The sequence below is a fragment of the Manacus candei genome, unplaced genomic scaffold (genome assembly GCF_025592945.1).
Source record: "Manacus candei isolate 608988 ecotype Guabito, Panama unplaced genomic scaffold, ASM2559294v1 h1tg000056l, whole genome shotgun sequence".
Taxonomy (NCBI): domain Eukaryota; kingdom Metazoa; phylum Chordata; class Aves; order Passeriformes; family Pipridae; genus Manacus; species Manacus candei.
This window is the reverse complement of record NW_026138104.1, coordinates 11,619,594-11,634,833: the sequence shown is the minus strand read 5'-3', so window position 1 is coordinate 11,634,833 and position 15,240 is coordinate 11,619,594. Positions and strand designations below refer to the sequence as shown.

Below are 15,240 nucleotides of genomic sequence, written 5' to 3'. Positions count from 1 at the left end.
AATCTTCAGGATCTGGTACAAAGTTTAACCGCTACCAAAACTTGTAACATTTCAATATATAAGCATATGTTTACTACAGTCACTGAGATGAATGTACAGCAGGTCAGTAGCAGATAAACACTGACTAAGATGATGCACACAGTGCACATCATAAGCTTCTTCAACTGCCATCAGTTGAAGCATCCCTGGCAGGACAAATCTGGCAGGCAGAATCAGCTGGAGGAAAACACTGCCAGGTTTCCTAGAAAATTGGGAGTAATTTACAACTAAAAGTGTAAACATTTTATATTTTTGTCCACAGGTAAAAGATGAAGGATGGCATCTGCATCAAGATACCCTATTCTGTAATAAAGAGCACAAAAAATCCCTTCACTTCCCCCAGTATTGCTGCTTGTTTTCCATCACTGAATATTCATACAAATACTTAACATCTGCTGATGAAATTAAACTGCAAAAACAAATGGGTACAATATTTTGCATATCTGAAAATGTGTGACTGTCTAATTAAATACCCAGAGACATTTTAAAAAACAACTTTTTTATTTCAACCATACTTTATACATGAGAGACTTCTTACAAAGGAGGCTTATTACAAAGAAATTCATAAGGGGCTGAGAAATATGTTTCAGCCCTTGCTCCAAATCACTTTGAAGGCTTTTATTCACAAGGGAGTTACTAGAAAGCAAGGTTGTGAATTTACAAGCACCTTTTTTGCATTTACTGATGACTCCAGTGAGTGTGGAAACTCTCATAATGCACTCGTTTCAGAAGGGCATTATGTTTTCAAGTACGAACTCTAATAACCTGTTTTACTACCCTATGGTGTGAAGCACACCAGCTGGTAAGGTGGTCACGGCGTTGAGCCAGGTAAAACAGACTAGATTTAGCAAGTGTAAACTTTCAGGTTTTTTTATCATCAGAAGCTTCGTCACTAAGTTTCTTGCGTCTCCTAAACTCTCAGTGTTTCCTCATTTTCTTCCCCATCCTGTTCTTCCTTGAAAACCCTATCAAAACTCTAAAAAGAAAATTTAAAAGCCCAACCTGCCGTTCTTGTGTGCACAAGCAATGTTACCTGTCCACTCTGCATCTGCCACCTCAACCACCCGGACCAGGCAGTGCCGAGCCCGCTGGGAAGAGGACACACGGTCCCCCTTCAGAAGGGTCCAACCAGCCCCTGGATAGGCCAGAGGACCATTCAAGCATCAGTCCCTCTGGAATCACTCAGCACTCAGCACCACGTATGATGTTGCCGCGGCAGTGGGGGATGCAGACAAAACCCTCAAACTTAAGACCTCGGACTCACGGTGCCCACCGTGATCCTCCCCCAGCTGTTCTGCTGACCCAGCTCGGAAAACCCTGTGGGCCAGGATGTAATGGGGTGTAGCGGGCTACGGGGAAACGATACCGGGTATCCCCACTCCGCCTCGGCCGGGTCAGCCCCGCGGAAGCTCCGGGACCGGCCGTCGGGGCGCTCCGCCCGCAGCGGGCCAGCACTGCCTCCGCTCCTCCCGCTCCGCCAGCCGAGCCGAGCCGAGCCGAGCCGAGCCGCTCCCAGAGCAAGGGCCGGAGCCGCCCCTGCCAGAGCCCGGCGACACCGCGGCTCCCGGCCGGTAACGGAGCCGGCGCTCCGCGAGCCTCGGCTGGAACTCCCAGGACGCGGAGCGGCCTCGGGGCCGCCCGGCCCTGAGCGCGGCGCGCTCCCGGCTGCCGGCGCGGCCGCGCTCGGCCGCCTCACTGCGCGCTCCCGGCGGCGGGGCTGAGCCGAGCGCGGCACAGCGCCCCCCGCCTGCCCTGCCTTGCCTTGCCCTTCCCTGCCGTGCCTGCCCCCCCGCCCCTGCCCTCCGCGCCGCCGGCGCCGCCCGCTGCCCTCCGCGCTGCCCCGTTGCCGGCCCGCGGGGGGTCGGGCTGCGCGCACATGTGTCCCCGCCCCCTCCCGCAACTCACCCGCCGCCCTGTACGTGCTGCCCCCGTCACAGGGGGTGGGGGGGACCGGGGACCGGGCGGAGCCGCGCGTCGGCCTCACGTCAGAGCTGATGCAGCCGCGCCGCCGCGGGGGCGCCGAGGAAATGGCGTCTGCGGGGCCTCCCAGCGCCAGCGGCCGCGGCGAGAGGGCGGGGCTGCGCGCGGGCGGTGGCCGCGGGGCGCAACGGCCGCCGCGCTGACCAACCGCCGCCGCGGGGCCGCCGCCGGCACCGCCCATGGGCCGGGGCGGGACGCGCCGCGGAGCGGGCGGGGGGGCGGCCCCGCAGCGCCGGGGGCGGGGGCGGCCGGTAACGGCCTGGGCAGGCGCGGGGCCGCCGCGCTCCCCTCACACCGCGGTCGGGGTGCGCGGTGATAGCGGGGCGGTGCCGCCCGCCCGCCGGGCCCTGCCGATAAGGGCGGTTGGCTGGGCCGCTCCTGACCCAGGGAAGGGGCGCAGCGCAACCCCCGGCTGTCCCTGGGCGGTGCTGGAGCGCTGAGGGACGCGGGGACCTGCCCGGGGGCCGCCCCACCGCGCTGATGCCCGCGGCTTGTTTTGTAATTGAGCTTGGTCCTTTACATCAGTCGTTCGTAGTATGGCACGGTGTTTTATATTTATTCGGATAAATAAATCAGAAATTGCCGACGAGGAGGGACGTGCGCGTTTCCCCGCTCGCTGCCATGGGATACGTGCGAATGTCATGAGTCATGTCGGGCTGGTGCCGTAGGTGTGAGCGCGGCGTGTGCGCAGGGCCTGTGTGCTCAAGTTTAATAATATTAAAATGCCATAAGTGCGTGAGCCATAAACTTTGTTAATAGTGGTGTTTTAACATCGTATGTCTTAGTGTTGCTCAGTGTTTTACAAAGTAGTGTAAGAAGGGATTACACTGCAGTATATTTTAAATTACATATCTACGCATCACTGCCCTTATATTGTGAAGTTACATAATGTATTTACCATTTACCCTTTTTTTCTTTTTTTCTTTTTTTTTTTTACTGTGAGAAACTATTCAGCAGTGTGCTAAATAAACATGAAAACCTAAGTTAATTTGACATAACTCATTGTGATTGAAGAATTGGAGGATGTGTGTGTCAGGATTGGTGATATGTCCGTGCAGGTCAAACACTCAGTCTTATTCATGGTATGAAGAGAACCTGGGTATTGATTTCCTGTGTTTAAAAAAAGCCAAATAACTCTTATATCTGACTTCATAAAAGATGAATCATATTTACTTGCAAAGGTTTTTGCCTTTAAGCATTTAGTTCATTAATTTGCTTCACAGAAGTTATTTAGCACAGGTATCAAAATCACAATGTAGTGGAAATAATACAGGATCTTCAGTGTTGCTATTGCTTGTGCAAGTTTTCAGTTTTCATCCTACATTTCCTTTGTTGCAATATTGAACAACACCCCCTTCCTGTTTTGAGTTCTGTTTCCCTCCCTTTGTTTGTTGCATGTATTTTATGTGTCTATTCAGGGTTTTAAATAGGAGTTTCTCTTCCCATGATTAATAACCTTCTGATTTTACAGCTTACCCATTAGGGACACAGTATTGTTATGCTCATTTATTAAAAGATATGCTTTACTAGAAAATCTCTGGTCAATTAGCAAATATTTGTTAGAATGATAAGATAATCAAATGAACAGTCAAGTGTAAAACTACTGAGAATTACTCTGCTGAAACCTTTGGAAGAAATTCCAGCTTTGCCTAGTATAATCAAAAAGCCAAAAGTAGCTTGGGATACTTATAGCACCTCAAAAATGTTTTTGAAGGTAGAAGTCTTATTGCAAACAGGAAGAAATTTCGAATGAGTGTGTTAAATAACGGAAACCACTGGAGTGAGTTACTTATAAACAAGCTGAGAATTTCCATGAACTCTTAAAGCATGAATTTGGAGCAGTTGTTTTTTAGTAGTTTTCAAATCATAAGCAGCTTTGAAATGTTTAACTAAGAATTTACTACTATTTATACCTCTTCTCTCTGATAATTTAATGGAGTGTATTAGAGGAGTGAATGAGCTGCCAGAGGGATTTAGATCTTGGTTATACAAAGATGACTAACCAGCTTTGGCTCTTAATACAGCTTGCTGAACTTGGTGGGCTGCAAGAGAAAAGGAATGAAGTGCCTTTGTGTTTGGGGTACCGTGTTTGTTACCTGAGGCCAGAATGGCCTTTGCCACAAAAGCGCTCACTTGAACTAAAACAGTTTTCTTTAAATTGGTATCAATCCCTGATATGAACCCATTTAATTTTGAATGCTAAGACCAGAAGCAATCTGTAAGAAGGCTGCACAGGTCAGGATTCTTTTATGATTGTCATAATTTACATAAGATGGTTCTGAACATAAGTTTGAAAGCCAGGCTCTTTGCTGTTGTCAGAATGACTACCTGAATCATCTTTTCTCTCTAATCTAAAACGTCCAACCTGATGTTATGTCCTGCAAATTCAAGGAAGTATCAATGATTCAGTAGCAATTACTTTTTAATTGAGTTTTCTGGGCTCTGGTGGGCAAAGCCAGAAATATCCTTTCAACCTAGGTCAATTTTGAAGTCTGATCCGCTGCACCATCACGAAGAGAGAAGTACTCCATCAACTGAGGTGGGGTATTAGATGAGCAGGGAGTTGGAGCAACTTCATTTGGCACCAAAAGAAACCTGGTGCTCTTTGCAGAGAGTATAAATATTTCACCAATGCGTATTACATCAGTAATTACTAAATTACTGCTCTGCTAAGGCAGCGCTTTGACTTTTGTGGGTTGCAGAAGCCAGAAGCGCAGGAAGGAACAGTCTTGAGGAATTCCAGGTCTGGCTTAGGGAGAAGTCTGGCCTAAGAGCTGTGAGGCTTTGCACCCCCTCAGCTACCTCTGCTCTGCTTGGTGTCATGTAAATAACAGGATTTCTTTGCTTGGAAGGCTTGAAGGTTTTTATTGGTGAAGGGAGTGTCAAGTACTATACTAAGTCCATTCTTTAAAATATTTTTACTTTGATTTTCTCAGTTTTTAATTATTTAATTTTGGATAAAAATTTGCAGTAATGCTGCAATATTTTACACCCAAAGGATGAAATACATTTCAATGTGGTTTGTTTGTGTTTGATTTGGGTTTTTTTACTTTTTTAGGATTTGTAATAACAAATTGAATTCTATAAATACTAAACAGATATCACAAGTGATATGCTACTATCCGATATGTCCTGCAATTTGAAAGAAGGGGTACTTACTGGTGCACCAAAACATAACAAAGCAAACCAGAGTGCACTGGCAGTTAAACTTTAATCACATTATTAGTCACTGCTTGAACAACAACACAAAAACCTAAAATGATTTGTGAATGTATAGTTAGATACTTGGTGTGGTGTCTGTAAGTAAAGCTGTATGAGAAGGGAATTGACAGGAATCAGTAGATGATTCCTCATCTACTGGTCCTAGATCAGGACTCCAGAGCTGTTGTCTCCCTACACAGTGGAGCCAGGACAAAGAAAACAGTGGAGAAATTTATAGTTTGACAAATAACTTGACATTCTAGAAATTACTGTGTACTCATTTGTTGCTTATTCATTTCATAAGAGAAATTATTATAGTGGAAAAATAATATTCTGACTAGGTGACAGTGTGAGGTGCATGAAATGTTTTAATGGCTGGTGAGTTCCATATATATGCATGATGGTATTTCTGTTGCAGCAGAAAAAAAGAATGGTGACTAAGATCTACTACATGAAATTTTCTCATTTCCTCTGCTGAATAATGAACTTTCCTTATATAATACTTTGCTCATAACATGAACCTCACATGTACTTAACAGTATTCATAACCCTTTACAATCTGTTACTGTTTGTAGAGATCTTCGAACTTTTCAGGTGAAAAGCACAAGGTTTGTATAAAACATTATTTTGTACTTATAGCATGAATATTATAGCATGAGTAACTGATGTTCTTTACAACCGCTTGAGTTCTATTTAAAATCTAAATACATAAAACTTCATTATTAAAAGTCTTCTGAATAGGCTGTGTTTAAAAAATTCTACACAAAACACAGTTTGTAACCTAATGTGAATACACTGTACCACAGGAATGCGATACCACAAACTGTTTGCATATGCTTGTTCTTTGCAAAAGATGTATCCTGTAAAACAAGGTGAGCCAATGCAGCAATGTGGCCGGCACTAATAACACCCTGAGAAACTGCCTTACACAAAGGTGGATGACAGCAACCATTCAGATAATGCTATAAAAGACAAACACATCTAAAGAGCTCACATTTATTAAAAAATATTCAATGAAAATATGAAAAAATACCAAGAATTATTTGCATTTGGTTAACAGTGTGGCTGTAGACTAGATTTTCTAGCCAGCTGTAGGTTGCTTTCAACGGGGAAGCAGATTTTCTTGTTGGCGGTAGAGGGTTGTAAGCAAGAATACAGAATATAAAATGAAAAGCAAATCTGCTGAATAAATGAAGGTTGCTAGACACAAAGTAAAGATGTCTGGGAACTATAAAGAGAAGGAAGAGATACAAGTGAAAAATGACTAAATGGAATAGTATTGAGTATAACAGAAGATTATTAAGCTATTTGAAGTGTGTTTATTTGACAGAGCTTCTGTATTTCTTTCATGTCAAGAATTGTTAGTTCTTAATCTACCAGTGATACAGATGAATGGCTAAAGCAACACATTTTTCTGAAGAGGATGTATCTTTCATCAAATGCTCAACTAATCTATCTCCTTGATGATGCTATTTTGCCAGCTGGCTTATTTATGAACTGTTTTTTCTTATTCTATTTATCTAGCACTTTTGCAAGTTACAGAAGGTTTTCATCTCCATTAAGTTTGAAAGATGTGTTTTACTGAATTATTTGAGAGACAAATATATGTATTTTTTAAAGTAATTTCTCAGAAAACCCAAGGAAACTGTCAGCGGAATGATGTCTAGTTTAATTTGGAAAATGATGTTTTAGAAATGGGCACTAGACATTTCCTATTTATCATATTTTAGTGAAGATGGATGCTACTTGCTCTTTCCCCCCCTCCCTTTTTTTTTTCTGGAAACAACAGCTTTGCAAATTCAATCATTCAGTCTTGTCTCAAAGCTAAGTTGTGTTGTCTAAAATTCATCATCACTTAGAGCTGTGTAGTCACTGAGTTCAAATGTTTTTCTTTTGTGTGTATATATACCACACACACAGATGTTGAAATGCTGCATACTGGGGTTCACTTTTTTAGTATAGGGGTGGAACCACTCAGGATTTACATGACTGTTTTCTCCAAAGCATTATAAAAGTTGTACAGGTAATTGATCTTTAAATACACAATTTTACTTGTCACTAATGTTAGAGAATATTTTTAGCACTATTTTTTTTGGCAAAAAATATAACAAAGAAAGATTACCTAGGTTTGCTCATACAGACAGTTTAACTGCTTAGCTACAATGACATGAGAATAAATTGGTGTCCCTTTTTAATAATGGATGGGGGAAAATGACATTTGCAAATTTTTTTCAAGCAATCTCAGATTCTGGGGAAGGACGGAATAAATTTGGGAGATGAACTAAGCACTTGATGGCTAACTAATAAATATTGTTTGAGAGAGTTCAACTTTTGTTTACTTTCCTATTTCATGAACAAAAAGATGTGGATTTTGTCACTGTAAGTAGTGCAAGTTTAAACTCCTAAACTGCTGTTTTTTATATATCCAGCACTGCCATCTCGTGGCCAGGACTGCAGTGAGCATCCGCTTCCTACCAAGAATTAAAGGGCTTTAAGCAGATAAAATAGCCACACATTTAAAATTCTTCATAAACTTAAAAAAATGAAAGCTACAAGAATAGTACTTTATTACTCTGTATTTTTATAGTCACAAAAGGTACGCTCAGTTTATACTCGTATTTTCACAGAATCACAGAATCTGCCAAGTTGGAAAGGACACACAAGGGTCATCGAGTCCAACTACTCCCCCTTCACAGGACCATCTCCAAAAGTCACACCATGTGCCTGAGAGTATCGTTCAAATGCTTCTTGAACTCAGACAAGCTTGGTGCTGTGAGCACTTCCCTGGAGAGCCTGTTCCAGCACCCAACCACCCTCCGGGTGAAAAACCTTTTCCTGATATCCAACCTACACCTCCCCTGACACAACTCCAGGCCATTCTCTCAGGTCCTGTCACTGGTCACCGCAGAGAAGAGATCGGTGTCTGCCCCTCCTCTTCCCCTCATGAGGAAGTTGTAACTGCAATGAGGTCTCCCCTCAATCTCCTCTTCTCCAGGTGGAACCGCATGAAAGACAAACACCCACAATAATAATCTAGATTAAAAATAGCTGCAATGAAATAAAGGTTCAATCCTGATTTCATTTATCTTGTTTTTAATTCTGTACCAGCATAATACAGTATTAGATGTAGCATAAACATAAAGTAGATAGCTCCCTCCAAAAGAACTTATTACTTAAGAGAAAACAAGTTAATGCGAACAAACAGAAGTATCAGACAAGAGAAAACAAATGCATATAAACAACAGGGGTAACTCAGGAAATACTGCAATACTGGTGAACAGACTTGATAGCAGATGTAATTATAGAAACATAAAATTTGCGTATGTGGTGGCAAAGTTTTAAGGTGGCATATTCATGTAGTACAGACAATCCTGTGTTACTCTCTACTGTAATCAACAATTGATAAAGAACTGATAGAAAGTTACTGAGAAGAAATGGACTTGTCCATAGGATCATCCTACAAAAACTTCCAGAATTTCCATCTGTTACCCATCTATGACTCTGCTAGCTACAGCTACTGAAAGACAACACTGGGCTCTGGTCAAGCAGGATTTAAAGTAGGTGTTCACGTTTGCTGTCATCAAGAAATGCATCAAGACATGGCTAAGGTAGCTGAGCACTCCATTGATTGGTTAAGCTTTGTCAAATGGCAACTTTCTTCACTGGCATTCTTGGGCATAGCGGGTTAATTCCCCTCATCAGCAGCTGGGCTTCAGCAAGTAGGAGCAGCCCCACCACAGAGCTAACAAACACAACTAAACTCACTGCTGCTAAATCATGTATGCACTCATGTAAAGCATTGGTGAACACACACAAGTTTTAGTCTTGCTCTTGGCAGATAGATTAGAATTATTTCTTAATGGATTGTAGGAGAACCTCTCTGTTCTTTTGGAAATGCAGGCAGCACTGTGGGAGTGACAGGCTGACCTAGGCAGCACACACAGTAATGCTCACAGCTTGCTCATCTCAGACTCCTGCAATATCCTGTTCTGTATTTTCCCTTGGTAATTCTCTGGCCAAGCTTGACAAAGAAACTTGAAACAAAGAACATTCAGATTTTATGAAGTTTTTGGACTTAGAAATTGTTATTTCCTAAATACATTTGAACCCAAGAACAATTTTTAAATACCTTACATAAAAAGCAATAATGAATGTTCATGTTCTTCCTCCTAATCATGATTACCTCATCTGCAGTCTTACAGAACAGAGTTTGCAGAATAGTTAAGGACTCAGTATCTAATGTAGTCTGTGGGATTTGTGAATATTCATAATTTCAGAAAATCAGCACATGAGTCTCCCATGATGAACACACAGAATTATTAGCTTTGAAAATACCTCCCTTCCCATATCTATGTTTCCAGTTCTCAACAGTTAACATAGGACAGGACTTCTTCATATAACAGAAATTTAGAAAATATGTGCTGTGTAATGGTTGAGTAGTGTACAGATAAGGATGTTTTTCATTAACTGCTGTCTAGCTTGTGTTATCTGATATGATCTTGTACAATTAATACATTCACACAGCATGGTTAAATAGCATAATTTAATTGTGCCAGCATATATCTTAACTTCTAAGAGTTTAACTCGCAAGCTTGTGGCTAACACTGCCACTAAAAAAGAGCCTTCAGTCCTACAAAAGGGTGAAAGTGCTGCAGATACAAACCAATGATTGCAGAAAATAACAAACAATCAGAAGCTGAAAGTTACAGCCTCCCTTCTCCCAGCAAACAGAAGTGAATCGAACCAGCAGAATAGAAAAAGAAAAGGCTTTAGGCCGAAAACAGAGGAAGTTGCAAGAGTTTAAAATGTCTAGAAAGAGTTAATAAAAATAATTTAAAAAGAAAAAAAAAAAAAGCAAAAGCATTAAGGCTTAATGAAAAAGCTGTAAGTACTGGAAATGAAATGGGCAAGGGCTTGAATTGAAAACAGGAAAATTGATTATTTTTACTCGAGTTTTGAGTAATTTGATAAACACAGTTTTCCGAAACAAGTATCTGTTTACCAGAGAACCATGTCTCTGTAGATACGTGCACTACATGTTGCAAATGCATCCTTTTCTTAGCTTTTTTTTAAAAAAAAGAACTAATATTTTTAGTTGGGAGTGCTCTCTGAGCGGCAGGTCCGCGTTTAGTCCCGGCTCAGCGCGTGGTGTCTGCACTGTAAGCCCGAACCTGGGCGAGCTCTGGGCTCCCACAGCGCGCCGGGCACCGAACACCTTCAGCTACTTAGTCTCCAGAGCGACTTCACTTTGTTACTCCGAGTGAACAACTTTGCATTACCCTTTTCCGCCAGGAACTCCAAGGGGGGGCGGGTGCCCTGCTAAGCCGGCCAGGCCGGGCGGCGCAGGGAGTCTCTCGCACCTCCAGCACGTGGTGGGAGAGGGGGAAATTCCCCGCTGGGAGCCGGCGGCGGGACGGGGACACCCCCACCTTCTGGGGAAACCGCTTCACGCAGGCCCCGGGAACCCCGCGCCCGGGTAAGGGCCCCTCCCATCCTGCGTCCCGCCGGGTCCCGCCCGCCCTCCTGGACTCCATGTCGGGAGCGGTTCCCCCCAGTGGAGAAGGAGCGGCGCGTGCGCCGGAACCACCCCGCCGCCGGGAAGTGCGGCCGCCCGCGCTCGCCGTACAGCGCGGGCCGTACCAAGCCGCGCTGTCCGGCGGGGGGGGCCGGGTTCGGGAGGTGCCGGAACTCCGGGACCCTCTGGCCCCAGCCCGTCCCGCAGCCGGCGGGAAGAGCGCGGCGGGCACAGTCCGGGGCGGCGGCGGCGGCGCGGAGGGCGAGGCGGCAGCGCGACGGCCGCAGCTCCGAGCGGGGCCGCGGGCCGCGCCCCGGCCCGGCAGTGGCGGCGCCGGCGGTAGGGGCGGGGCGCGGGCGGCTTTGGGTAATGGCAGCGCTGTGAGGACGGAGCGGGGCAGCGACCGCGGCCGAGGGCAGGAGCGAGGGAGGCCGGGCGGGGGTCGCTGACTCGGGCCCCGGGCCGCCAGGTAATGCCCTTGCCCGGCCCGGCCCGCCTCGCCTCGGCCGCCGCGCTGAGGGGAGGGAGCGCCGCGCTCGGGGCGAGGCGGCGGTCCCGACCCCGCCGGGTGTGCGCGGGGGCGATCGGGCCCCGCCACCCCGGCCGGCCCCGGCCCCGCCGCTCCCCCCGCCCCAGGCCCGGCCGCGTCTGTGCGGCAGCGCCCGCGCCTGCCCCGGGTCCTGCCCTTGCCCCGCGGGGAGGGCGCGGCGCGGCCTCTCTGGCGGGGCCGGTCATTATTATGTCCTGGCGGCATCCTCGGCCGGTTTCGCTTTTGTTTTGGAGGGGGAAGGAAGTGGGGAGCGAACGGCTGGGTCCGGGGAGCGGGGCACGGGGGCGAGGGCAGGCAGAGCTGGTCACCTGTTGGAGGCCAGTGCTCCCGCCCTTGGCTGTGCACCCACCGCTGGCTTGTAATTTATCGAGGTGGTTCAATAGGTTGGAAATTTGGAGAATGCTTTGATGCTGGGGGAAACTACATTTGTTTGAACGAATATGTGTCATTTGACACTGGTATGTTTTAAAAGATGAGGCGATAGAAGCAACATCTTTTCATTATTCTCATGTGTAAATATGTTTCAGCAATATCTGCTTACCTTAGGGCTTGTCAAACAGGTATGGTTTCCCACCCCCTGAATAGTATAAACCCTAGGGTAGATATTCTGCCCTACCATAATTCTTACTATGGAGGTTTATTTGCATCAGTACAAGACATTTAATATTCTAAGCTGGTGAGCTTGCACAATGCAGACACCAAAGCACAGCAAACCTCAAAACCCCACCATCTTACAGGAAAGTTTTACTACATTTAGTAGTGTGTCTGTAAAACACATTTAAATTCATATTGGTGTGAAAGCTGTGAGAGACTGCAAAACAACAGTCAGCTTTATCTTAACTCTAGAATACTTTGTTGACTGTGTGAATGCTTTACATGTTATTAGGTTTTGGTGATACTGAACACAAGTTTACTGATTCTGTGTGATGTACTGTGGGTAGGACTTTTTCTTCACCCTTCCTTCCTCCCCAGGGTTTTGCTTATCTGTGAAGAAAAGGTTCTTTTACCTTGGAGGTACCACGTGTGTTTCCAAGACAGTGACCTATAATGTAACACTCAATTATGTACAACTTCATTACCACAAGCACTTCTTATGATTGTTAATTTTGTTTGTGGACCATGATTTTTTTTTTTTTTGGGGGGGTATCAGCTTGTGTTTTCCAGAATAATGGTATTAGAGCTCTTTGAAGACTACCACTTTCTCCCTTACCCCCTTTTTTTCAGTTCTCACTGATTTTCTGTGAAGTAAGCTGCTACTGACATCCCGGGCTTGAAGTAATAACCATGTTGCAAATATAACAACATTAACAGCAGTTGAGGAGCTTGGTTAGTTAGTCGAGGGGGTGTTTTGTATGCATGCAGGGTAAAAGTTACATCTGATTTTATTGTATTTTTTCTTAGACAGAGAAGTTCTTTACCCTGCAAGAGCCAGCAGTGATTAAGCTAGTAAGTTAGTTGCTAAATGGTTTTGTAGCATGACATTTGATTCTTTCCCTTACAGAGGTCTGCCTCTTGTGTTCAAAGTCTGCTTGTCACAAGCCTTCTGTTTTCCCTTCTGACCTTGAAGATTTGGGAAGACAAGAATTACTTGTTCATGTATTTAAAATGAAAGAAGAAATATTCTTTCCATGTTTTATTTTAGTCTTACAATGTCATGTTTCTGAGCAGGAACTAGACTTGTTTTGTGCGTGGAATGTCACACATCAGGTCCTTTCTAGATTAGGTGCATAGGACAGAGACTAGTGGAAACAAAGAAGAGGCCTTCACAGTTGTCTCTTTTTTTTTTTAAATCACCTTACTTTTTCCCTGGTTTTATTTCGATAATTTAATGTTGAGGGTTTCTTTTTCCAGTAAATCTCTTCCAGTATTTTTTATATGAAATTATTAACACAGCTTCTGTATTTTGAAGCCATGTCTTTGAAAGATTTCAGGATTTGTCCTACTGCATAGTGCAGCAAACTGCACAAGCTCTACATATTGCTCTGTGTTTAGAAATGTTGTCTTTTTGCCATCCTGATCAAAGCTTTGAGATTTTGTGGCTTTTTAAATGTAGCACCAAAAATGTCTCATGAAAACCTGAGGTGAATGTAGGCTAAAAACTGACAGTAGTAACTTCAGATACTCTGGTAATAGTTCAGTGTGTTCCTGCCCAAAATTTGCTCAGATACAGCTTAAACAGGCTTTGCATATCAGTGAACAAATAAGAATTTACCGGAGAGTTGTTATCTTCATATAGCACTGTTAAATGGACAGCTTGGTGAGACAATGAACTTCATGAGGCATGATGTTGTTAGATTAATTGGTGTTATGTTGTAGGCTACTTGTGCAAGATGAATGTTTCATTCCATTATATTAAAACCAAGAGTTCGTGAGCTTAATTTTGGAGGGTGGGGAAGCAGGGGTGGGTGTTCGCGTTGCTCTGTCATGGTGGTGCAACACTGCGCAAAGTTTAAATTGAAAAATTTAAAGGAAATGCATGTATTTTTTAATGATTGTGCAATGTTGTCTGACAAGTTTAATTCTTCTACAGATTAACACTAAAGCCCCACAATGTCCTTGAAACCACGAGTAGTTGACTTTGATGAAACATGGAACAAACTTCTAACGACGATTAAAGCTGTTGTTATGTTGGATTATGTTGAAAGAGCAACGTGGAATGATCGCTTCTCGTATCCTTTAAGTGAAAAATCTGACTTAATGTGTTCAAATGATGTATTTAGCACAGAGGAAGCCCGTGTTACACAACAATTTCAGTGATCTTGATCAGAAGCTTGTTGTAAGGCTGTACCTGTTATTAAGCCTGAAGATCAGTGGATATGTTGAAAGGGATGGAAAATTCTGTGTATTTGGGAAGTATTCTATGTGAAAGTCACCATATTGACAAAAAGTCTCAGTTTTAGTCACTTTTAGTAGCTCTGTTACTTAGCTTATGCTATAACTGTTCACAAAAGTGCAGGCCTTGAGTGTCCCCTATTCTGATAATGAGGTTTTCTTGTTTGTTTAAATGTGTATGTGGCAGGGGAAACACCAAGGACAGAGAATGCACATCTTTAAATTTGCGGTGCGGGGAATAGCGAGGTTTTTCTGTGTACAGATTTCTGCCTCTCCTTTGCACTTCTGTCTGTACTGGTGACTAGCATATTAGACATTTCTATAGCAAGGGTTTATTAAAAAGCCTTCTTCCTTTCCCTCCACTATCATAACCCCTCTATTCTTTACAGTTAAGTCATGGTTAAAAATAATTACTCTTTCTGTGATCAAATGGTCTTGCCGTTCAAGTCAGAGCTGTATATATATCGTTGTAGCAAAAGGTTTGCATTTTATCTGTAAAATGGACTTGTAATTTTTTACAAGGTTTAAGTTGCAGTTAACTTCTTTTAAAATAAGTTCTAACTGTTCTAACCAGTTATACTGTGCTCTGTGTCTATGTATTCATTAGCTATTACAGTGTGGTGAATAATTAGACAATTTTAGGAGGCTTTGCACCTGTTCTGCAGCAATTATACAGAGTTTGGTTTAATTATAAGGGGGAAGAATGGTTTAGACTTATTTATTGATTTGTTAATTCTTGTGGGTGAAAAAAGAAGCTCCTGAGAAGATTCTTGTGTGTGGATTTTTACAACACAAGCTTATTCTGCGTGCAGAATCTTGACTATAAAGTCTCTTCTTGTTCTGAACCTGTTACCCGTTCTCAGAATTGCTTTCCCATGTGCCTGTGTTTTGACTGTGTACATGTGTATACTTAAATGGAAAATTTAGTTGCTTGTGGACCCTTATTGTGGTGAAATAATCTTTAAGGAGCTCTTTCATATTAAAACTTGGTAATTAGTTTCTGGAGACATGGCTCGTCACCTTGTCTTGGAGTCAAGTTCAAGTGACTCCAGAATTTTCAGACGTTTTGAACTAATTAGTTGTGTGCTTATGTGCTGACAAGTTGAACTGCAGTCATTCTTTC

The 15,240-nt window shown here is 43.9% G+C and overlaps 3 protein-coding genes across 10 annotated transcripts in view; 1 reads left to right on the top strand and 2 right to left on the bottom strand.

The window, feature by feature from the left end:
• CREM (cAMP responsive element modulator) overlaps positions 1-2,109 on the bottom strand; it is a 35,395-nt gene extending 33,286 nt beyond the window's left edge. For 2 of the 6 annotated variants that reach the window (XM_051802495.1, XM_051802496.1), the window contains exon 1: positions 1,945-2,109. The gene's annotated coding sequence lies outside the window, so the exon portion shown is untranslated. The remainder of the gene's footprint in view (positions 1-1,944) is intronic. The other 4 variants (XM_051802499.1, XM_051802494.1, XM_051802498.1 and 1 more) reach the window with 3 other exon arrangements.
• A 6,085-nt stretch (positions 2,110-8,194) lies between these two features.
• Positions 8,195-11,489, bottom strand: LOC127477615 (collagen alpha-1(I) chain-like). Its single transcript, XM_051802123.1, has 3 exons — positions 11,218-11,489; positions 10,500-11,095; positions 8,195-8,253 (listed from the first exon to the last, which is right to left on the bottom strand). Exons 1-2 carry the CDS (start codon positions 11,487-11,489, stop codon positions 10,540-10,542), a joined length of 828 nt encoding a protein of 275 aa, XP_051658083.1. The 3' UTR covers positions 8,195-8,253; positions 10,500-10,539.
• Positions 10,937-15,240, top strand: part of CUL2 (cullin 2) — a 45,687-nt gene continuing 41,383 nt past the window's right edge. The window contains exons 1-2 of one of the 3 annotated variants that reach the window (XM_051802383.1): positions 10,937-11,074; positions 13,816-13,954. In XM_051802383.1, the coding sequence (XP_051658343.1) occupies positions 13,836-13,954 (119 nt within the window). In that variant the 5' untranslated portion in view covers positions 10,937-11,074; positions 13,816-13,835. The other 2 variants (XM_051802382.1, XM_051802384.1) reach the window with 2 other exon arrangements.